The sequence below is a fragment of the Bombina bombina genome, chromosome 5, assembly GCF_027579735.1.
Source record: "Bombina bombina isolate aBomBom1 chromosome 5, aBomBom1.pri, whole genome shotgun sequence".
Taxonomy (NCBI): domain Eukaryota; kingdom Metazoa; phylum Chordata; class Amphibia; order Anura; family Bombinatoridae; genus Bombina; species Bombina bombina.
Window position 1 is genome coordinate 161,468,856 of NC_069503.1, and position 24,242 is coordinate 161,493,097.

The 24,242-nt window shown below is 36.2% G+C and overlaps 1 protein-coding gene across 1 annotated transcript in view; it reads left to right on the plus strand.

Annotated features, from left to right (window-relative positions):
- The window catches only part of OBSCN (obscurin, cytoskeletal calmodulin and titin-interacting RhoGEF), a 937,038-nt gene that overhangs the window by 101,293 nt on the left and 811,503 nt on the right, over positions 1 to 24,242 (plus strand). Inside the window, 7 exon segments of the mRNA XM_053713767.1 lie at positions 306 to 575; positions 1,185 to 1,460; positions 7,344 to 7,619; positions 9,811 to 10,086; positions 16,477 to 16,752; positions 21,277 to 21,552; positions 22,099 to 22,374. Of these exon segments, the coding sequence (XP_053569742.1) occupies positions 306 to 575; positions 1,185 to 1,460; positions 7,344 to 7,619; positions 9,811 to 10,086; positions 16,477 to 16,752; positions 21,277 to 21,552; positions 22,099 to 22,374 (1,926 nt within the window).

Sequence of the window (24,242 nt, forward strand, 5' to 3'; positions counted from 1 at the left end):
ACCTCCCCTAACTGATGTTAACCCTTAATCCACCAGACCACTCGGCGCACTTAACTGCTAAACTGTTATAACCCCCACCACTAATACCTTCTAATGGCTAGCCCCCTCTAAATAGTAATGGGCACCATGTTGTGTCTTTCATTACCCTTGGTTTAAAAGCTTGTTTTTTTTACTTACCTCCTCTGCAAAGGCCAGTTATAGTGTTATAAATTAGCTGCTAAAGTAACAATTTTCACAAGGATTAAGGGCATTTTAACATTCAGTTTATTTCACTAATATGATATTTTCATGCATTCACATTTTAGCCCTGCCTCATTTTACAAACACAAAAAAGACTACGGATGTGAAGGTGATCTCAGGGGAACAAGCACAGTTTGTCTCCGAGACCTCAGAGGAGAATGTCAAAGTCTCGTGGTACAAAGATGGCAAAGAGATCAGGCAGTCCAAAAAGTTCATTCTAGAAGTGAAGGCAAAGCAACATTTACTTGTCATTTCCACTGCCAAGAAAGAAGATGAGGGAACCTACACATGCAAAGTTGGAGATGACTCTGTTTCCTTCACCTTAAAGATTACTGGTAAGAAACATCCTTCTGTACACTCAGGACCAGATTACATTCCCACTGGCAGTGAAAATTAAACATGTAATGCTCATTACAGAGACACTATACTCAATGTTCTGTCATCCATACAGCATCATATTCCCTGAATAAATATGTATAAGCTGTTGAAATTTAAACTAAAATACTGATAATTTCTGCACTTCCTACTAATGCTCAATAACTTACAGCTACTTCCTACCATAGCTCAATGAACACTCGCATTAATTCCCTATTGACCAATGAGAATTAGCCACTAGTACCTATTGATCAATAAGCATTACCAGGAAGTAGCTATTGACCAATGAGCATAAGAAGGAAATACCTGTTGACCTACGGGCATTACCAGGAAGTTCCTCTCAATCACATCCCTTGAAAAGCCTCTTTTGCATTGTTTACCTTATTTTGTTTGCTGTGGCCAATTAGGGATCAAAACTAATGAGTTCCTGCCCCCCTTAAACAATCACTGTATAGAATGTTACAAGGTAAGAGTTATGGATTGAACAAGATGCACTCCAGGTTCTCTGGGGAAAGTGTAAAAAGATATACAGTATACAATATAACATTTAAATGAAATAATTATTTCAGAACCAGAACCTGCATTTACCAACTTAGACAAGGTGCAGAAGGAGGTACAGGTTGTCCTATCAGAGAGCGCTACCCTGAGCTGTGAGGTCTCTCAGGCCAAGACCGAGCTGAAATGGTACAAGGATGGGAAGCTGATCACTGCCAGCAAGAAGTTTAGGGTGGAATCTGAGGGCAAATCCCGCCGTCTGATTGTTGAAAAGGTTGAGAAGAAAGATGCTGGAGAGTACAGCTGTGAGGCAGCCGGGCAGAAGATCAACTTCAAGGTCAAAGTCACAGGTAAAATAATTTCCATATGAGTCTAATTTAAGCTGTAGAAAGACTCAAGGTCTGATAATCAGAGTTCTTATAATAGAGTAATATAGGAAATTAAAATTACAGGTATACTATTTATATTTTATTTTCAGTTAAACCTGTTTCTACAGATTTCGGATAATTTATATTTAGCTGTCCTATTTATGGGCAAGATTACAAGTAGCGCGTTGACATACATACACATACATAGAGAAACATGGATTTATATATAGAGATATAGGGGCCTATCTATCAAGCTCTGAATGGAGCTTGAGGCTCTGTGTTTCTGTCTAAAGACCGCTGCTCCATAACCCTGTCCATCTGCTCTGAGCAGGCGGACAGACATCGCCGGAATTCAACCCGATATAGTACGATCGGGTTGATTGACACCCCCTGCTGGCGGCTGATTGGCCGTGAGTCTGCAGGGGGCGGCGTTGCACCAGTAGCTCACAACAGCTGCTGGTGCAATGCTGAATACGGAGAGCGTATTGTTCTCCGCATTCAGCGATGTCTGTCGGACCTGATCCTCACTGTCGGAACAGGTCCGACAGACATTTGGTAAATTGGCCTCACTGAGATATGTTTAACTATGGAGATAATGAAAATATTTTACATTACAATCTTATGCACATTAAACAATATCTCATGTATTTTCAGAGATTTTTGCATATAGATCTCGAGATATCTAGACATATATATATTTATATACATATCTCGCAAAAAAAATGATATATTTGTCAAAAAATCATCACATACATTGAGAAATATTTATTTAGAATTAAATAGAACATATTCTGTTGCAAAAACATTTTCGCAATATGAAATATTTGTATTTTCATGTACACTGTTCAAGGAAAATATGTCATGGGCTTTACACAACAGATTAAAATTTTAAAGTTTGTTGTTTTTTTTCTATTTATTTTCTCCATTGACTTCTATGGGGAATACATGAACGCACACGCGATTTCGCAGTTTTCATTACGCGGCTTAATGAGTGCCCAAAATAAGTTATTTTTCAACTTGTAATAGCTGCGCAACCCCAAATGTGAAAATGTCAGAACGCGTGCAGTATTTTCGCAACTGATCTACCGCGCGATTTGTAATCTTGCCTTAAATTGTTGCCAGTTCTTTTTTTGGCTGCCAGAAACATTTATATAGATAATGTTTTTTTTTTTAAAGATAGTTATCCGGATAAGCAGCAGGTCAGAATTTGATTGTATCTTAGGGGTACTACAAAAGGCTTATTGGTAACTCAGCCAAAGGGCCAGATTACAAGTTGAGCGCTAAATATCGCTTTCGCTCTCCACTGAGTAATACCAGCGCACGCTTATGTGCTCTGGTATTACAAGTTGAGCGCAATACGAACGCAAGCTCAAGTTTGCATTGTTAGGGAACATTGTGCTCATGAGAGCTCGCTTCCATATGCTCCAATTGGAGCCTCATTCTCATGCCTAGCGCAGCAAAGGGGGTAAGTAGTGCAGAGACGGGCAGCATTTTAAAATATATATGTATATGCTTATATACTGTACATATATATGTATGTGTTAGTATGTGTATATATACACATATTAACACATACATATATATGTATATAATCATATACATATATATTTACAGCGAACACAGCGTTCCCATAGACCGCATTGTAAAGGCACTTTTCAGTGCCATTTTTTTTTTCTAACACTAAACTATAATGCTCTTTATTTTGAGGGCATTTCAGGCACTTTTAGAAAATTAACCAGAGATCTGATCTCTGGTTAATTTTTTGAGGGCTAATTGCTACCGCAAGCTCCCAGTAGCAACTTGTAATGGCTGTTTATTTATCGCGCATCTGCAAACTGGCAAATTTGATTACATTTAGAGCATGCAAATTTAAGCAACTTTCTAATTTACTCCTATTATCAATTTTTCTTCGTTCTCTTGCTTTCTTTATTTGAAAAAGAAGGCATCTAAGCTATTTTTTGTTTCAGAACCATGGAAAGCACTTGTTTATTGGTGGGTGAATTTATCCACCAATCAGCAAGAACAACACAGTGTGTTCACCAAAAATGGGCCGGCATCTAAACTTACATTCTTGCATTTCAAATAAAGATACCAAGAGAATGAAGATAATTTGATAATAGGAGTAAATTAGAAAGTTGCTTAAAATTGCATGCTCTATCTGAATCACGAAAGAAAAAATTTGGGTTCAGTGTCCCTTTAAGACGCTTTATTTGTAAAATATTTACCATCTAGTGATAGTAAACATCACTCTGTTCTTTCGTCCACATCTTATACTTCTTTTAGCTGTGCAGTGACGAATCCAGCTACATCCAATCGTTGCATGCAATCATATGGCGTCGTGGGGCACACAAGGACTGGATGAAGCTGGATTCGTCATCGCACAGCTAAAAGAAGTATGAGATGCGGGTGGAGAAACGACAAAATGTTTACCATCACTAGATGGTAAATATTTTACAAATAAAGCATCTTAATAAAATACACTGCGCTCCACTGCCCACTTCAAAAGTCAATTTTTCTGTGAGCTAACGGTTTGAATTGTTTTCCAATCAGAGCTCTAGCTACAACAAAAGTGACAAATGGGTAGGGATGGCCGAATGTTTCTAAAAATTCGAAATTTAAAACGAATTTTGATACATTCGTTTGTTCTAATCGAATTTCGAATGTTTATATAACATTCTAACATTCTATTTTTGAATTTTCGTTTTCTAATTTTTCAATAAAATTTGAAAATATTCGTTCGAATAATAGAATGTTTAGCTATGAATTCATTCAATTTCGAAATGTAATATTCGAATTTGAATGTGACATTCAAATTCGAAAAAGTATTTCTACAGGGAGTGCAGAATTATTAGGCAAGTTGTATTTTTGAGGATTAATTTTATTATTGAACAACAACCATGTTCTCAATGAACCCAAAAAACTCATTAATATCAAAGCTGAATATTTTTGGAAGTAGTTTTTAGTTTGTTCTTAGTTTTAGCTATTTTAGGGGGATATCTGTGTGTGCAGGTGACTATTACTGTGCATAATTATTAGGCAACTTAACAAAAAACAAATATATACCCATTTCAATTATTTATTTTTACCAGTGAAACCAATATAACATCTCAACATTCACAAATATACATTTCTGACATTCAAAAACAAAACAAAAACAAATCAGTGACCAATATAGCCACCTTTCTTGGCAAGGACACTCAAAAGCCTGCCATCCATGGATTCTGTCAGTGTTTTGATCTGTTCACCATCAACATTGCGTGCAGCAGCAACCACAGCCTCCCAGACACTGTTCAGAGAGGTGTACTGTTTTCCCTCCTTGTAAATCTCACATTTGATGATGGACCACAGGTTCTCAATGGGGTTCAGATCAGGTGAACAAGGAGGCCATGTCATTAGATTTTCTTCTTTTATACCCTTTCTTGCCAGCCACGCTGTGGAGTACTTGGACGCGTGTAATGGAGCATTGTCCTGCATGAAAATCATGTTTTTCTTGAAGGATGCAGACTTCTTCCTGTACCACTGCTTGAAAAAGGTGTCTTCCAGAAACTGGCAGTAGGACTGGGAGTTGAGCTTGACTCCATCCTCAACCCGAAAAGGCCCCACAAGCTCATCTTTGATGATACCAGCCCAAACCAGTACTCCACCTCCACCTTGCTGGGGTCTGAGTCGGACTGGAGCTCTCCGCCCTTTACCAATCCAGCCACGGGCCCATCCATCTGGCCCATCAATACTCACTCTCATTTCATCAGTCCATAAAACCTTAGAAAAATCAGTCTTGAGATATTTCTTGGCCCAGTCTTGACGTTTCAGCTTGTGTGTCTTGTTCAGTGGTGGTCGTCTTTCAGCCTTTCTTACCTTGGCCATGTCTCTGAGTATTGCACACCTTGTGCTTTTGGGCACTCCAGTGATGTTGCAGCTCTGAAATATGGCCAAACTGGTGGCAAGTGGCATCTTGGCAGCTGCACGCTTGACTTTTCTCAGTTCATGGGCAGTTATTTTGCGCCTTGGTTTTTCCACACGCTTCTTGCGACCCTGTTGACTATTTTGAATGAAACGCTTGATTGTTCGATGATCACGCTTCAGAAGCTTTGCAATTTTAAGAGTGCTGCATCCCTCTGCAAGATATCTCACTATTTTTGACTTTTCTGAGCCTGTCAAGTCCTTCTTTTGACCCATTTTGCCAAAGGAAAGGAAGTTGCCTAATAATTATGCACACCTGATATAGGGTGTTGATGTCATTAGACCACACCCCTTCTCATTACAGAGATGCACATCACCTAATATGCTTAATTGGTAGTAGGCTTTCGAGCCTATACAGCTTGGAGTAAGACAACATGCATAAAGAGGATGATGTGGTCAAAATACTCATTTGCCTAATAATTCTGCACTCCCTGTAGTCTACAACTGTGTTTAATAAATGTAATATTTGAATTTGAATGCTACATTCGAATGTCACATTCGAATTTGAAATAGTATTTCTAGTCTAATACTGTGTTTTAAATCTAATATTCGAATTCGAATGTGACATTCGAATTCGAATATGACATTCGAATTTGAAATAGTATTTCTAGTTTACAACTGTGTTTAATAAATGTGATATTCGATTTGAATGTTATATTCGATTTGAATGTGATATTCTAATCAAATGTGGCATTCGAATTCGAAATAGTGTTTCTAGTCTACAATTGTGTTTTTTAAATGTAACATTCGAATTTGAAAGTGACATTTGAAAACTGTAAATAACATTCAAAAATCGAATTTTTAAGAATATTCGTTGTTATCAACGTTCTATTATATAAATCGAATTTCTACAATAACATTCATTCTAACATTCGAATTCGAATATAAACACATTTGCCCATCCCTACTAATGGGGAGAACGCTGATCGGACACCAATTCAAACCGTTAGCTCAAAGAAAACTTACTTTTTTGTGGGGTATTTGAATTTCAAATCTATTAAAAATGAAGTTATAGCCCAACCCGATTACAAATGATGATTTAACCTCCATCTAAAATAAACTTTAGATTCAGATAGAGCAAGCAATTTTAAAAATTGTTCCAATTTACTTCTATTATCTAATTTGTTTTGTTCTTTTGGTATCTTTTGTTGAAAAGCATACCTAGGTACATTTAGGAAAAATGTATGCTCTATCTGAATCCATGAAAGAAAACATTTTGGTTTCACATCCTTTATTTGGTACTAGCAATAGAATTACTGCTATTGAAGTTATCACCTATTACTGTTTTAGGAAGTTTTAGATGGTCCACTATATTTAGAAGATAAGTTGTTGGTTTCTTCTTTTTGTTTTTTTTTTGTTTTCTGTGATTGACCATGATGTCGCTCTGCATTTTCTTTAATAATGGAATGCTATTATATGTAATCAGTTGCCATTGGCTTGACTATATGAGAAAATAAAAAAGGTTCACATGGATAAAAATAAAGAAATGGACCACTCAGCAGGGTCTTTACTGTTCCCTAAACACCTTCCATGTCTAATATATACAGAAAAGTTGTTTCACAGCAGATGCTTTCATCCATGATTATTGTGTTAGGAGAGATATACTGCAGGGTTGCTACATTCCCATGAGAATTCTGGCCATGTGATAAGATATGTAGTTACTGTATGCAATCCACTTCAACCGGAGCTTGTAGATGTGATATTTAACCAATTCATTTGAACATGGGATGTTTGCAATGTTGAAAAAAATAATGACATGAATCAAATGAGGCCTTATATTTTAAGGCTATAAGGAGACAAGACGGAACAATTGACTGTTATTCAAGATTAAAATGAATGACTTTGGAGACATTTTTGTTTGGTTCTTTTTGCTTTTTAAAATGAGTTTGTGTTTACACATTTCAGAGCCTGAACCTGCATTCACCAACCTGGACAAGGTGCTGAAGGAGGTGCAGGCTGTTCTTACAGAGAACGCCACACTGAGCTGCGAGGTGTCTCAAGATAAGACTGAGGTGAAGTGGTACAAGGGTGGGAAGCTGATCACTGCTAGCAAAAAGTTTAGGGTGGAGTCTGAGGGCAAATCCCGTCGGCTGATTGTGGGACAAGTGGAGAAGAAAGATGCTGGAGAGTACATCTGTGAGGCAGCCGGACAGAAGATCAACTTCATGATCAAAGTTAGAGGTAGGTTACAGATTTCGTGCAAATGCTTACAGGTGTAGAACATTAACTTTACCATTAATACAACTAAAGGGGTCCACTCTATACAATATTAATGATTACAAATAACTAATTTGTAATTATAACACAGAAGATCTTTATAGGAGAAGTATATAAACTTTAACGTGCATGAGATGCTTGAGAACGGAACCATTGGATGTCTTAGGTTGGTTCTATATAATGTATCAGGAAACACGACAATCTTGGTTTACTCTAGCTCTCAAATATGTGCTAGATCCCATGCAAGCCGTGATAATGGAGTCACTATGAAAAAATCTAGAGTCAGCTTGCTGTGTATAGTTTACTAAATAATAATGGCTCCTGATGGATTGTTTCTATGACCAGCTGCTACAAAGGCACTAGTGCCTGTACTAAATACCAGTGCCTTGGTCTCAACTACAACTCCACCCCATTTAAAACCTGCCCACCACTGGTTTTACCTGCCCTCCTCAAATAAACCCTAAATACTGCTGGCATATTACTTCCAACACAGTTTAACTCTAACTGCCATTGACTAGATCCCCCTACTGCAGTTAACCTTGTAACTCATAAGGTAGTACAAGTAACCCTAGCTGATATCAAGTCTTTGTAAAGAACCCCTATACTATCCTTTCACTGCAAACATCCTCAGGTACTCAATCCTCCCAAACAAATAAACTACACTCTACACAGCCCCTTCCTCTTTCCAAATACCCCACAAAAGAAAAAGTTCAAATGTAATTCATGGAACCAAAAATGTATGGCTTAAAGCAACAGGGCCTCCTCTTTTTGATCATTTTATCTTTTGCTTCTTCTTAGTGGTTGCCTTCTTTATTTAAACAAAATTCCAATCCTTATTGTTTAATAAGGTTAACCAGTCACAATTTGAGTTGGGAGCTCTCTAAGAAGAATCAGAACACAGTGGGAAATTTTTTGAACTTGATTTCAATTAAGCAAAATGTAAGGGTCATTTAGGTTGATAGTTACATTAGAATTATTATTTGGTCATTTATTTTTTAATTTGTTGGTTGGGCTTGTTAATGAAGTTAAGCTTTCTGGGTATGTCTGATGGGGGATTGTATAGAGGGAAGTTAATGATGAGGAGAATAGATAGGAATATTTTTTTGGGGGGTGGGGGTATTGTGTAAAAGGTGTTTCCAATGTGGTGGTTGTGTAGAAGGTTTGTGAGTGTTAGAAGCTTTTTACAATTAACTATCCTGGGATATGGTCTAATTAGGGTTAATTACTCTTGGACATGGAAGCAGTTATGTTTCGTTGCAGTGGGAGGGTCATATCAGCTGCAGCTTGGGTTTAATTGCAGTGGATGGATCGGGTCAGCAGCAGATAGTGTTGGTAGTTTAATTTTATTTAGAGGGATGGGTTAGCACAATGTTGAGGTTCCTTAAAGGTTGCACCAGCTATGAAGAAGAGCTACGACAAAGGGGTCTGCATGAGCATCACAGACTGCCCCATAAGACAGTGACAGTCTAAGGATACTGTAGATGTTTTGTTCTAGTGACTCACATACAAAGCAGTATGTGTTACATGGGTTCTGCAACAGTACTTAATCCAATCAACTCTCTAGTAGATATGTGCAATACATTTCGGATCGATTTGGAAATTCGGAAAATTTGGAGATTCGGATCGAACCGAATTTCCGAATTAAAATACTGCCGAATTTACCGAATAAATCCGAATTAGTTCGGATTTATTCGGTAAATTCGGATGGCCATGGATTACACTAGTATTGTACAGTATATTAGGTTATATCACTCTGCTATGGGTTACACCTAATATACAGTACATAATACTAGTCTAATCCCACCTAACACTTACCGAAATTCCGAATTTCCGAATCTAACCGAATCGAACCGAATCCAGCCGAATTTCTTCGAATCCGAATGAATCCGAAACGAATCCGAACCGAATCGATTCAAACTTTTCCAAATTCGAATCGATCCGAACCGAAATTCGAAAAATTCCGAATCGATCCGAACCGAACCGAATTTTTTCGCCATGCACATATCTACTCTCTAGAAACTTGAGGGTGATTACTATTTCTAACACTTCTTTTTCTATGCTGCAGCTCTGGCTCTATCTATTGCAGCTTTTTATTATAGATATATGTAAAATATATAAACATATGTAAATTGCTTTAAATATATGTTTATTCTAGAGCCTGAACCTGCATTTACCAACCTGGAGAAAGTGCAGAAGGAGGTGCAGGTCGTCCTATCAGAAAGCGCTACCCTGAGCTGTGAGTTGTCCCAGGCTAAGACTGAGGTGAAATGGTACAAGGACGGGAAACAGATCACTGCCAGTAAGAAGCTTAGGGTGGAGTCTGAGGGCAAATCCCGCCGCTTGATTGTGGACCAGGTGGAGAAGAAAGATGCTGGAGAGTACAGTTGTGACGCAGCCGGGCAGAAGATCAACTTCAGGGTTAACGTCACAGGTAAAGCACAAGAAATATAAAAAATGTAAAGCAGTCACTACATTCAATCTGTGGAATGTAATTTTGTTGAAATTGTACTAAACCAATATACCAATCTATACAAGACACCTGACATGCATCTTGGATAAGAGAAAGTACTGGAATTCATTTCCACATCCTTGTGCATCCTCAGGGTAACCTGGAACTATACATGAGAGTAGTGCTTTCTTGTAGGGAAAAAAAAGGTACCAGTATTCATTGATCGATATATTATGCTCAGTAACTTTGAGAGAAGCAAAGGGACAAAGATACAATGTGCAAATGTATGGGGGATTGATATATTTTGCACTGCCTTCTTGTGAATACTAGAGTACTTACATGATGATTACAAATATTACCTGTTATGAGATGGCAAAGTTAGTGGTACTCAGTACACGTGAGTACTCCACAAAAAAGCTGTGCATGAGAGTAATAAATATCAGTTTCCCTGCAATATTCAGGGAACCAAAAATAAAATGTTGTGGCCCTGCCCATAATGCAACTCTATAGTAACACTATCAGACATCACACCCCTAATATGTCCCAGTTTGCAGTGCTTTTTTATATATGGCCTATGAGAATTTTCCTTTGTACAAATCCTGCAGTTACAAATTATGGAATGGGTCAGTATTTTGTACATAGTTTACACACTTATAGTATATAAAGATACATGTTTCTGAAATACTCTGGAGTTTTTGCATTTTTAAATGGTGATACAATTATTAAACCATACATGAGAAAAAAAAAAAGAAAAGAAAAGAAATTTCCAGTACATTTGACATAGAGAAAGTGTGTCCATCAGTAATCATGAATAGTGAGCTTGTGTAATGGATATTGTGAAACCTAGAGAATTTGTTTAGTTAAGATCAGAGTTAGAATTCCTATTCTATTGAACCCTAAATTAATAAATAATTTATAATAATAAATACATACATAACAATATATATTTTTTAAAGGGACTGCCTGTAATATTTTCTTTGTACACATATACTTGAAAGAGCCTTTATAATAGAAAATGAGAGGCTCTAATTTATTAGACCATGGAAATTTAATACTAGCGACCCTGCACCACCAAATGGGCTAAACACATGTACTTGTGAAAGCGCAATTTTGTGCTCCACTAGTAATCTAGGCCAGAATATTTGTACCAATCAGAGGCTGCTTTTGTCCATGAGAAACACAACACAGGTTAATCAGCCTTTCTTTAATGCAACGTAAATTGCTAAATTGCTTAGCTATTGACAGCCTGATCTGTTTTAACTAGAATGTCCCTTTAAATTTCCAGGCAAGATAATTTAATAATTTAGATGCTGCTAATTTGATAATGATTTTTAGCAGATTAAAAAAAAAAATCACTTTTAAAGGCTCCATCAATTTTTAACACACACAAAACAAATTGTTTAGATTTCTGTATATATTTTTTTAATAATTGTCGAGCACATCTTCACTCATGAACAAAGCATAAGTTATACATTTACTGGTTTTTGTCAGGGTGTCTTGTTTTTTCAACTTGTGTGATAATCTTTTTTGTCATTTATTATATATAGTATTTATGACTTTTCTTTAAATTCAATGGCAATATTTTTTTGTAAACATAAATTATATTTACAAACAAAACAAACAAAAAAAAAACATTTCTGGAGTGTAAATCCTTGCTCAAATTAAATTTAAAAGTTAAAACCTTATAGTTCCTTATAGTTGTAGATATTTTGTGGAATGTGTATTGGACTTTTAACAGTAGATGGCAGTGTTTTCCATACTTTAAAGGGACACTCAATCAAAATTAAACTTTCATTATTCAGATAGAGCATGCCATTTTAAACAACTTTCCAATTTACTTCCATTAACTAAATGCGCACATTCTTTTTATAGTTAAACTTTTTGAGTCACCAGCTCCTACTGAGCATGTGCAAGAATAAGTGTATATGCATTTGTGATTGGCTGATGGCTGTCACATGGTACAGGGGAGTGGAAAAAGACATAACAAAATTGTCAGAATAAAAATCTACTACTCATTTGAAGTTCAGACTAAGTGCTATTGCATTGTCTTGTTATCTTGTATTTGTTGATTATGCAAATCTACTGTGTTGACTGGTCCTTTAATTCTCCATTTTGTATAGTGCTGATGATACACAATCCACTGTAGAATAAGAAGTTACTCTTCTAAACGTATTCAATTTTCTTTGTTCCCATGGTATTCTTTGTTGAAGAGATAACTAAGTAGATGTCTGTAGCACTGTATGGCAGGGAATAGTGCTTCCATCTAGTGGTTTTGCAAATGAATAACATTTTTGCAAAGCTGCTGTCATATACTGTTCCAGACACGTGCACACTCTTGAGCTTCCATCCCTGCTTTTCAACAAAAACTAGCAAAAGAACAAAGAAAATGAGATAATAGAAGCTATTTAGAAAGTTGTTTAAAACAGCATGCTCTATCTGAACCATAAAATAAACATTTTGGGTTTCATATCCCTTTAATGGAAAAGGAAATTGTAGGCTGCCATGCTTTTACAAGCTTTTTTGTTAACACCCTTCTTATAAAATTAAAAGACAAATTATTTAGACTGCCTATAGGGCAATAGGGAGTTGCCTATGACCTTCTTTATCTGTAACTGGAAACTGTGGGTCTTGCCTCAGCAATGTCACATTTCACATATGTGCAGCTATAATGATGTGACATTCAGAATCAATGCTCTGTTTGAAACTTGATAGTATTTTAAGCGTCAGTAGAGATTACCAGTCATTTTTAGTTCCTTCAGTAATGCTGACTAGGGTTGGACTAGCGCTATAGGTGTCCTGCTTGTAATATTGGAATCGTGTACTGTTTTAATAAAGTAAACACTTTACAAATGTGTTTTGATTTATTAAAAAAGTTGCTTCCTTTTTTTATCTGCAGCTAACAGTCCTAGTAATAATAGTACAAATCATTTTTTTACCAGAAGCTGTTACAGCTATATGAAAATAATAATAATATGAGCAGATCATTAAACACTTTTAGCATTATAAAAATTAGTTTTCTATTTTTGGAAAATGTATCCAATTCATTTACATTTTTTTTTCCAAAAACAGAAAAACAAGACTGGGCTCCAAAATGTTATTAAGACTCCCAGAAAATTGTTGTGAGCGGAGTGCTATTTATAGCTCCCGCTCGTGTGTTAACTCTGCTACAAATAAGCTTTTTGCGTGCGTTGGGTAGCACTCATTTTACAAGTTGAAAATAAAAAGTATTCGCTTGCATGATAACCCAACATGCTCAAAAAGCTGAACTTCGAATATCACAACCACGTTAACGTATTCCCCCGTAGACAATGGAGCGCGAAAAGTTGGGGAAAAATTAACACCCTTACCTGCGCGTAAACCCGATCGCATTTTTTTGAGTGTAACCTAACATGAAATAGGAGTATTTCACATTCCAATGATCTTCACATAGAATAATATGTTTTATTTTTTTATATATATATATATATATATATATATATATATATATATATATATATATATATATATATGACTTTTTTGTAAAATATATATCTATACCTATATATATATATATATATATATGTGTGATAGTATACGAATTTAGATGTATACATATATAGGAATATCTATATATAAATACATAGCAAAACCTTTATCAAATATGAATATTGCATAAATATTATTTTACATATTTTCAGCTACTTGACTGCAAAGGGCTCCAATGCACTTATATACAGCTGTATGCAAAAGTTTAGGCACCCCTGACAATTTCCATGATTTTCTTTTATAAATAATTGGGTGTTTGGATCAGTAATTTCATTTTGATCTATCAAATAACTGAAGGACACAGGACAATAGGTTTATTGGATTAACAGAAAATGTGCAATATGTATCAAAACGAAATTAGACAGGTGCATAAATTTGGACACCCTTGTCATTTTGTTGATTTGAATACCTGTAACTACCTAGCACGGATTAATTGGAACACACAGTTGGTTAAGCCTTGAACTTCATAGGCAGGTGCATCCAATCATGAGAAAAGCTATTTAAGGTGGCCAATTGCAAGTTGTTGTTCACTTTGACTCTCCTCTGAAGAGTGGCAAAATGGGGGCCTCAAAACAACACTCAAATGACATGAAAACAAAGATTGTTCAGCATTATGGTTTAGTGGAAGGCTACAAAAAGCTATCACAGAGACAAGTAAAATATCAGAGAGGCAAAGGCAAAAGATGGTGAGAACGGTCAAAAACAGCCCACAGACCACCTCCAAAGACCTACAACATCATCTTGCTGCAGATGGTGTTACTGTGCATCGTTTAACAAATCAGAGCACTTTGCACAAGGAGAAGCTGTATGGGAGAGTGACGCGGAAGAAGCCTTTGCTGCACACATGCCACAAACAGAGTCGCTTGAGGTATGCAAATGCATATTTGGACAAGCCAGCTTCATTTTGAAAGAAGGTGCTGTTGACTGATGAAATAAAGATTGAGTTATTTGGTTATAACAAGGGGCGTTATGCATGGCGGCAAAAGAACACAGCGTTCCAAGACAAACACTTGCTACCCACAGTAAAATTTAGTGGATGTTCCATCATGCTGTGGGGCTGTGTGCCCAGTGTCGGTACTGGGAAACTTGTTAAAGTTGAGGATCGCATGGATTTCACTCAATGTCAGCATATGCTTGAGAATATGTTGAGGAATCAGTCACAAAGTTGAAGTTACGCCGGGCCTGGATATTTCAACAAGACGACCTAAAACACTGCTCAAAATCTATTCTGGCATTTATGCAGAGAAACAAGTACAATGTTCTGGAATGGCCATCTCAGTTCCCAGACCTGAATATCATTGAAAATCTGTGGGGTGATTTGAAGTGGGCTGTGCATGCTCGGCAACCATCAAACCTAACTGAACTGGAGATGTTTTGCAAGGAGGAATGGTCCAAAATATCTTCATCCAGAATCCAGACGGTCATTACAGGCTATAGGAAGCATCTAGAGGCTGTTATTTCTGCTAAAGGAGGATCTATTAAATATTGATGCAATATTTATGTTGGGGTGCCCAAATTTATGCACCTGTCTAATTTCGTTTTGATGCATATTGCACATTTTCTGTTAATCCAATAAACCTTATTTCACTACTGAAATATTACTGTGTCCTTGAGTAATTTGATAGATAAAAATGAAATTGCTGATCCAAACACCCAATTATTTATAAATGAAAATCATGGAAATTGTTAGGGGTGTCTAAACTTTTGCATACAATTGTATATGACTATATTTGTATACATATGTATTTATTTGTTTATGTGTGTATATATGTCTGTAAATACATATATAAACATATAAATACATAAATACATATGTACATGCCTTCTTTTTTTTCTAACACCTGAGACTTCATATATTTAAGCTCTTATACTTTTAATAGCAATATAAAAAAATTTTTTATTAGATAGTGTTATTACGATTGTAACTGTACTTTAAAATGTTTTTTTGATGTGTTTTGTGCAATTTTTTAGTCAAGTGTAACAGATAACCAGAGCTCTGAAGTTGCGCTATCCTGACGTGTGTTAAATTAAATTGTGCTTGAGCGAAAACGTTTACTTTTAACTTGTAATATGCGCACTACTCGTAATCTAGTCAATTGTCTTAAAAAATAGAGAGGGATCAATTAAGCCTGCACAGATTGAAGAACTAGGCTAACGCATTTCGGAGCGCAATACATTGAATAAAGGATGTCTACTTTCAGCCTGTGCTTGCTGTCTGATGAGCTTAGCATGGAGTGTTTGTTACAAAAATGTCTCATGCAAGATATTTGATATTGACACCCTCAACTTAAAATTTGGCTACAGTTTCAACATTCAATTTAATAAAAAAAAAACAATATGTGTTCAATTACAAACTTGAAATAACTTGTTCTTTTGATTATATATATATGTTTAAAATATTACAAATAATATTTGTGTATTTATAGAATTGTGGCCTATTGTACTTTAATGGATAATTCTATGGAAAAAGAATATCATTAACTATTTAGGACCTTCAAATTGTTTTTAGATACATTTTGTGGTAGTCAATCAGTAATATTTAAGTATGAGTTAAAGGGATATGAAACCCATTTTTTTTTTCTTTCATGATTCAGATAGAGCATGCAGTTTTAAGCAACTTTCTAAGTTACTCCTATTATTAATTTTTCTTAGTTCTCTTAGTATCTAACCAAATACAAGCTGGCTCCTAAGCTTACACTCCAAGAAAATGAAGAAAAATTGATAATAGGAGTAACTTAGAAAGTTGCTTAAAATGACATTCTCTATCTGAATCAAGAAAGAGAAAATGTAATCCATTAAATAAAAACTGCTTTAGAATTTTAATTACATTTATTTACTCTCTTTCAGAACCTGAACCTTCATTTACTAACCTGGACAAGGTGCAGAAGGAGGTGCAGGTCGTCCTATCAGAAAGCACCACCCTGAGCTGTGAGGTGTCCCAGGCAAAAACAGAGGTGAAATGGTACAAGGACGGGAAACAGATCACCGCCAGCAAGAAGTTTAGGGTGGAGTCTGAGGGCAAATCCCGTCGGCTGATTGTGGACCAGGTGGAGAAGAAAGATGCTGGAGAGTACAGTTGTGACGCAGCCGGGCAGAAGATCAACTTCAAGATCAAAGTCACAGGTAGCTTAAATATTCACTGTAATTGTTAGACTGATTTACACCTTTAATAAATAAAGTGCTATTTTTTCCTCTTTACATTTGAAATGTTAAGTATTAGAGCTCCTACCCTGCTCCGCCCCTTACTCCTCCTATCCAAAATATATGCCTACTTCCTCTGCGGTCAAAGCTCCCTCCGGCTAGCTTTGCACCTCCTCCAGGAGCCTCTAGACTGGGCTCCAAAATGTTATTAAAACTCCCAGAAAATTGTTGTGAGCGGAGTGCTATTTATAGCTCCCGCTCGTGTGTAAACTCTGCCACAAATAAGCTTTTTGCGTGCGTTGGGTAGCGCTCATCTTACAAGTTGAAAGTAAACGGTATTCGCTCGCGTGATAACCCAACATGCTCAAAAAGCTGAACTTCGAATATCACAACCACGTTAACTTATTCCCCCATAGACAATGGAGCGAGAAAAGTGGGGAAAAAATTAACACCCTTACTTGCGTGTAAACCCGATCACATTTTTTCTAGTGTAACCTAACATGAAATAGGAGTATTTCACATTCCAATGTTCTTCACATAGAATAATATGTTTTATTTATTCATAAATATATATATATATATATTTATAAATGACTTTTTTGTAAAATGTATATCTATACCTATATATTGTATAAGTAAGAAAATATAAAGGTGCGTTAATCCAGCACCAACTATTAATACACCTCTAGTAAATAATTGAAAAGCTGTGTAAAAAAGCCACAAGGAGCCACCGGATCTGAATCAAAGAAACACAATTTATTAAAAAATAAACAATCAGGAAATCAAACATATATAGGTTAAATCACCAACAATAATGAGTAATCCTAAAAAACTGAGCAGATAATGGCCATATATAATATACCGGTATATATAGACTATATAACATAAGCTCTGCACCAGGTATCTAAGCAGGAAAATATAAGCACAGAATACTTGCGCACTGTGATCACAAATAAACAGATCTAATAAAGCTTAGGCAAAAGTCCAGCTTAAATAGCAAAGCAATGACATGTGTTTGCTCCAAGTCTCTTGTTAGAGAAACATAGCAAAATTATTTGCGGTTGTCAAGCAGGTTGTGAATAATATGATCCAAAGCAAAACCAACCAGAAGCATAAGTAAACACAGTCAATTGTGAAAGATATGAAACAGAAGCTTATGTAGGGTAGTCCGTTTGTCGAGGTAGCAGGTGTAAAAGCACTGCGTGTTAGTTATGCATATACAAGCCAGTAATTTTAGCAGAGAAATTCAGCACAGCGTCTCTTGTAAGAACAGAGCAAAGCAAAGGAGACCGGGTTATTCAAGGCTGAACAGCCTACAGCTCACCACACCGCAGTATAAGTGATCCTCTCCAGAGTATACGGTCAGAGCTGCCCCTCTGTCTCCTGATATTGCAGCTATGCGGTCCGCTCCAAACTTGTGCCCCGACAGACACAGGCCAGAATCATCCGAAGTTAGCGTCCCACGCCTCCAACTTCACAGAAGCGTGCTCTTCACGTACTATACCTATATATATATATATATATATATATATATATATATATATTTATATATATATATGTGTGTTAGTATACGAATTTAGATATATACATATATAGGAATATCTATATATAAATGCATAGCAAAACCTTTATCAAATATGAATATTGCATAAATATTATTTTACATATTTTCAGCTACTTGACTGCAAAGGGCTCCAATGCACTTATATACAGCTGTATGCAAAGTTTAGGCACCCCTGACAATTTCCATGATTTTCATTTATAAATAATTGGGTGTTTGGATCAGCAATTTCATTTTGATCTATCAAATAACTGAAGGACACAGGACAATAGGTTTATTGGATTAACAGAAAATGTGCAATATGCATTACAACGAAATTAGACAGGTGCATACATTTGGACACCCTTGTCATTTTGTTGATTTGAATACCTGTAACTACCTAGCACGGATTAATTGGAAAACACAATTGGTTAAGCCTTGAACTTCATAGGCAGGTGCATCCAATTATGAGAAAAGCTATTTAAGGTGGCCAATTGCAAGTTGTTGTTCACTTTGACTCTCCTCTGAAGAGTGGCAACATGGGGGCCTCAAAACAACACTCAAATTACATGAAAACAAAGATTGTTCAACATTATGGTTTAGTGGAAGGCTACAAAAAGCTATCGCAGAGATTTAAGCTGTCAGTGTCCACTGTGAGGAACATAGTGAGGAAATGGAAGACCGCAGGCATAGTTCTTGTTAAGGCCAGAAGTGGCAGGCCAAGTAAAATATTGGAGAGGCAAAGGCAAAGGGTGGTGAGAATGGTCAAAAACAGCCCACAGACCACCTCCAAAGACCTACAACATCATCTTGCTGCAGATGGTGTTACTGTGCATCGTTTAACAATTCAGAGCACTTTGCACAAGGAGAAGCTGTATGGGAGAGTGACGCGGAAGAAGCCTTTGCTGCACACATGCCACAAACAGAGTCGCTTGAGGTATGCAAATGCATATTTGGACAAGCCAGCTTCATTTTGAAAGAAGGTGCTGTGGACTGATGAAAAAAAGATTGAGTTATTTGGTCATAACAAGGGGTGTTATGCATGGCAGCAAAAGAACACAGCATTCCAAGACAAACACTTGCTACCCACAGTAAAATGTAGTGGATGTTCCATCATGCTGGGGAGCTGTGTGGCCAGTGTCGGTACTGGGAAACTTGTTAAAGTTGAGGATCGCATGGATTCCACTTAATATCAGCAGATACTTGAGAATAATTTTGAGGAATCAGTCACAAAGTTGAAGTTACGCCGGGCCTTGATATTTCAACAAGACAACGACCCAAAACACTGCTCAAAATCTACTCTGGCATTTATGCAGGGGAACAAGTACAAAGTTCTGGAATGGCCATCCCAGTTCCCAGACCTGAATATCATTGAACATCTGTGGGGTGATTTGAAGTGGGCTGTCCATGCTCGGCAACCATTAAACCTAACTGAACTGGAGATGTTTTGCAAGGAGGAATGGTCCAAAATACCTTCATCCAGAATCCAGACAGTCATTACAGGCTATAGGAAGCGTCTAGAGGCTGTTATATCTGCTAAAGGAGGATCTATTAAATATTGATGCAATATTTATGTTGGGGTGCCCAAATTTATGCACCTGTCTAATTTCGTTTTGATGCGTATTGCACATTTTCTGTTAATCCAATAAACCTCATTTCACTACTAAAATATTACTGTGTCCTTGAGTTATTTGATAGATCAAAATGAAATTGCTGATCCAAACACCCAATTATTTATAAATGAAAATCATGGAAATTGTAAGGAGTGCCTAAACTTTTGCATACTATTGTATATGACTATATATGAATACATATGTATTTATTTGTTTATATGTGTGTATATGTCTGTAAATACATATATAAACATATAAATACATAAATACATATGTACACACATATATACATATACATATTTAGACATGTATATGTAGGTATCTCTATCTTAAAGCCCTTTGCATGCCTTCTTTTTTTTCTAACACCTGAGACTTCATATATTTAAGCTCTTATACTTTTAATAGCAATTTTTAAAAAATATTTTTTATTAGATAGTGTTATTACGATTGTAACTGTACTTTTAAATGTATTTTTGATGTGTTTTGTGCAATTTTTTAGTCAAGTGTAACAGTTAAGAAGTTGCGCTATCCTGACGTGTGTTAAATTAAATTGTGCTTGAGCGAAAACGTTTACTTTTAACTTGTCATATGTGCACTACTCGTAATCTAGTCCATTGTCTTAAAAAATAGAGAGGGAACAATTAAGCCTGCACAGATTGAAGAACTAGGCTAACGCATTTCGGAGTGCAATACATTGAATAAAGGATGTCTACTTTCAGCCTGTGCTTGCTGTCTGATGAGATTAGCATGGAGTGGTTACAAAAATATCTCATGCAAAATATTTAATATTGACACCCTCAACTTAAAATTTGACTACAGTTTCAACATTCAATTTAATAAAAAAAAAACAATATGTGTTCAATTACAAACTTGTTCTTTTGATTATATATATGTTTAAAATATTACAAATAATATTTGTGTACTTATAGAATTGTGGCCTATTGTACTTTAATGGATAATTCTATGGAAAAAGAATATCATTAACTATTTAGGACCTTCAAATTGTTTTTAGATACATTTTGTGGTAGACAATCAGTAATATTTAAGTATGAGTTAAAGGGATATGAAACCCATTTTTTTTTCTTTCATGATTCAGATAGAGCATGCAGTTTTAAGCAATTTTCTAATTTACTCCTATTATTAATTTTTCTTAGTTCTCTTGGTATCTAACTAAATACGAGCTGGCTCCTAAGCTTACATTCCAAGAAAATGAAGAAAAATTGATAATAGGAGTAACTTAGAAAGTTGCTTAAAATGACATTCTCTATCTGAATCATGAAAGAGAAAATGTAATCCATTAAATAAAAACTGCTTTAGAATTTAAATTAATTACATTTATTTACTCTCTTTCAGAACCTGAACCTTCATTTACTAACCTGGACAAGGTGCAGAAGGAGGTGCAGGTCGTCATTTCAGAGAGCGCCACCCTGAGCTGTGAGGTGTCCCAGGCAAAAACAGAGGTGAAATGGTTCAAGGACGGGAAGCTGATCACCGCCAGCAAGAAGTTTAGGGTGGAGTCTGAGGGCAAATCCCGTCGGCTGATTGTGGACCAGGTGGAGATGAAAGATGCTGGAGAATACAGCTGTGAGGCAGCCGGGCAGAAGATCAACTTCAAGATCAAAGTCACAGGTAGCTTTAATATTCACTGTAATTGTTAGACTGATTTACACCTTTAATAAATAAAGTGCTATTTTTTCCTCTTTACATTTGAAATGTTAAGTATTAGAGCTTGGTAAATAGAGTATTGTTTTTTTTTTACCAATACTTATATTTGTAGCATAAACGGAAGTACAGAGGGTCCAGTATCTGATGCTTTATAAAATTCTGCTGAAAAGTATCTGCTGACCTTGAGAAAAATAAAATTGAGAATAAATTAGTATTTCTCCTACATTGGTGTATCCGGTCCACGGCTTCATCCTTACTTGTGGGATATTCTCATCCCCTACAGGAAGTGGCAAAGAGAACACACAGCAGAGCTGTCCATATAGCTCCCCTTAGGCTCCGCCCCCCCCAGTCATTCTCTTTGCCGCTCTAACTAGTGCTTTATAAAATTCTGCTGAAAAGTATCTGCTGACCTTGAGAAAAATAAAATTCAGAATAAATTAGTATATTTCACTGCACTCCTCATTTTTATCTTTTCTGTTGTATTCATAATTATTATAAAAAAATGTTTAGAACGGGAACCTGCATTTACCAACTTGGACAAGGTGCAGAAGGAGGTGCTGGTCGTCCTATCAGAGAGCGCCACCCTGAGTTGTGAGGTGTCTGAGGCTAAGACTGAGGTGAAATGGTACAAGGATAAGAAACAGATCACCGCCAGCAAGAAGCTAAGGGTGGAGTCTGACGGCAAATCCAGGAAGCTGATTGTAGATCAGGTGGAGAAGAAAGATGCCGGCGAGTACAGCTGTGAGGTAGCTGGAGAGAAAATCAACTTCAACATCAAAGTCACAGGTAGGTTATATTAAAGGGCCACTCAATGCAGTAGAATTACATAATTAACAAGCACATAATAAAAAGACAATGCAATAGCACCTACTCTGAATTTCAAATAAGCAGTAGATTTTTTTCAGACAAATGAATTGTTTCTCTTATTTTTCGGCCCCCTATATCATGTGGCAAACATCAGCCAATCACAGACTAGTATAGTATACCCTGTGAGCTTCTGCACATGCTCAGTAGGATCTTGTTCCCCAGAAAGTGTTAATATAAAAATACTGTGCAAAATTTGATAATGTAAGTAAATTGGAAAATGTCTTACAATTGCTGCTCTTTCTGAGTCATAAAAGTTTATTTTGACTTAAAGGGACACTGAACCCAAATTTTTTTTTTTCATGATTCAGATAGAGCATGACATGTTAAGCAACTTTCTAGTTTACTCATATTAACAATTTTTCTTTGTTCTCTTGCTATCTTTATTTTAAAAGCAGGAATGTAAATCTTAGCAGCCAGCCCATTTTAGATTCAGCACCATGGACAGCGCTTGCTTATTGGAGGCTTACATTTACCCACCAATAAGAAAGCATAACCCAGGTTCTCAACCAAAAATGGGCCAGCTCCTATGCATCATATTCCTGCTTTTCAAATAAAGAAAGCAAGAGAACAAAGAAAAATTGATAATAGGAGTAAATTAGAAAGTTGCTTAAAATTGCTTCTCTATCTGAATCATGAAAGGAAAAAATGGGGTTTAGTGTCCCTTTAAGTGTCCATTTAATAAACTTAGGAGAGAGTACTAAAGTTCTATATCATTTAATGTGTTCAATAAAAACAAACTCAAATAATTATTTACAGGCGCTGACCCTTTACTTAAATATTTAACCAAAATATCAAGAAAGAATAAATATCTCCAAATAGAAATAGATTCTCTTTTGAAATGTAAATAAGATTTGAGATAACAACATATATCCCAATGAATATCAAAGAGGCAATATTGTTATTGACATGCTGCAAAATGTCTGGCTACACGCGTGTCCCAATTCTTTATAGTATTATCACAATGTTCCTGAATTCTGTCTTTCAATAGACGTTTGATTTTACCGACATAGAAATTTGGGAAGGAGCAGCGAAGTAAAAATTCAACTCCTGCCAAATTACAGTTTATAAAATTATAGATATTATACTCAGTACTCCTTTGAAAGGGACAGGAAACCCCAACATTTTATTTTGTGATTCGTATAGAACATACAATTTTAATTAACTTTTTCCAATGTACTTATATAATCAAAATTGCTTTATTCTCTTCTTATCCTCTGCTGAAGAAACACTGGCAGCTAGCTGAATACATCAAGTTAGCCAATCACAAAAGACAAATGTGTGCAGGTGTTCTATTGAGAACTTAAATACATCGAAAACTCCAATCTGATGTCACTTCTGGTGATTCCATACATCTGATTGCTCTGTTTCTCAGTGAGTGACAGGATTCACAGCCAATCAGATGGGCACTGTAATCGCCTATCTTCACTATATATTTTGCCTCTGCCTGGGGGGTTGAAGGGGGGTTTGCTGGAGATGAGCAGTTAAAGGACCAGTCAACACAGTAGATTTGCATAATCAACAAATGCAAGATAACAAGACAATGCAATCGCACTTAGTCTGAACTTCAAATGAGTTGTAGATTTTTTTTTCTGACAATTTTAAAAGTTATGTCTTTTTCCACTCCCCCTGTACCATGTGACAGCCATCAGCCAATTACAAATGCATACACATACCATGTGACAGCCATCAGCCATTCACAAATGCATACACACTTATTCTTGCACATGCTCAGTAGGAGCTGGTGACTCAAAAAGTTTAAATATAAAGAGACTGTGCACATTTTGTTA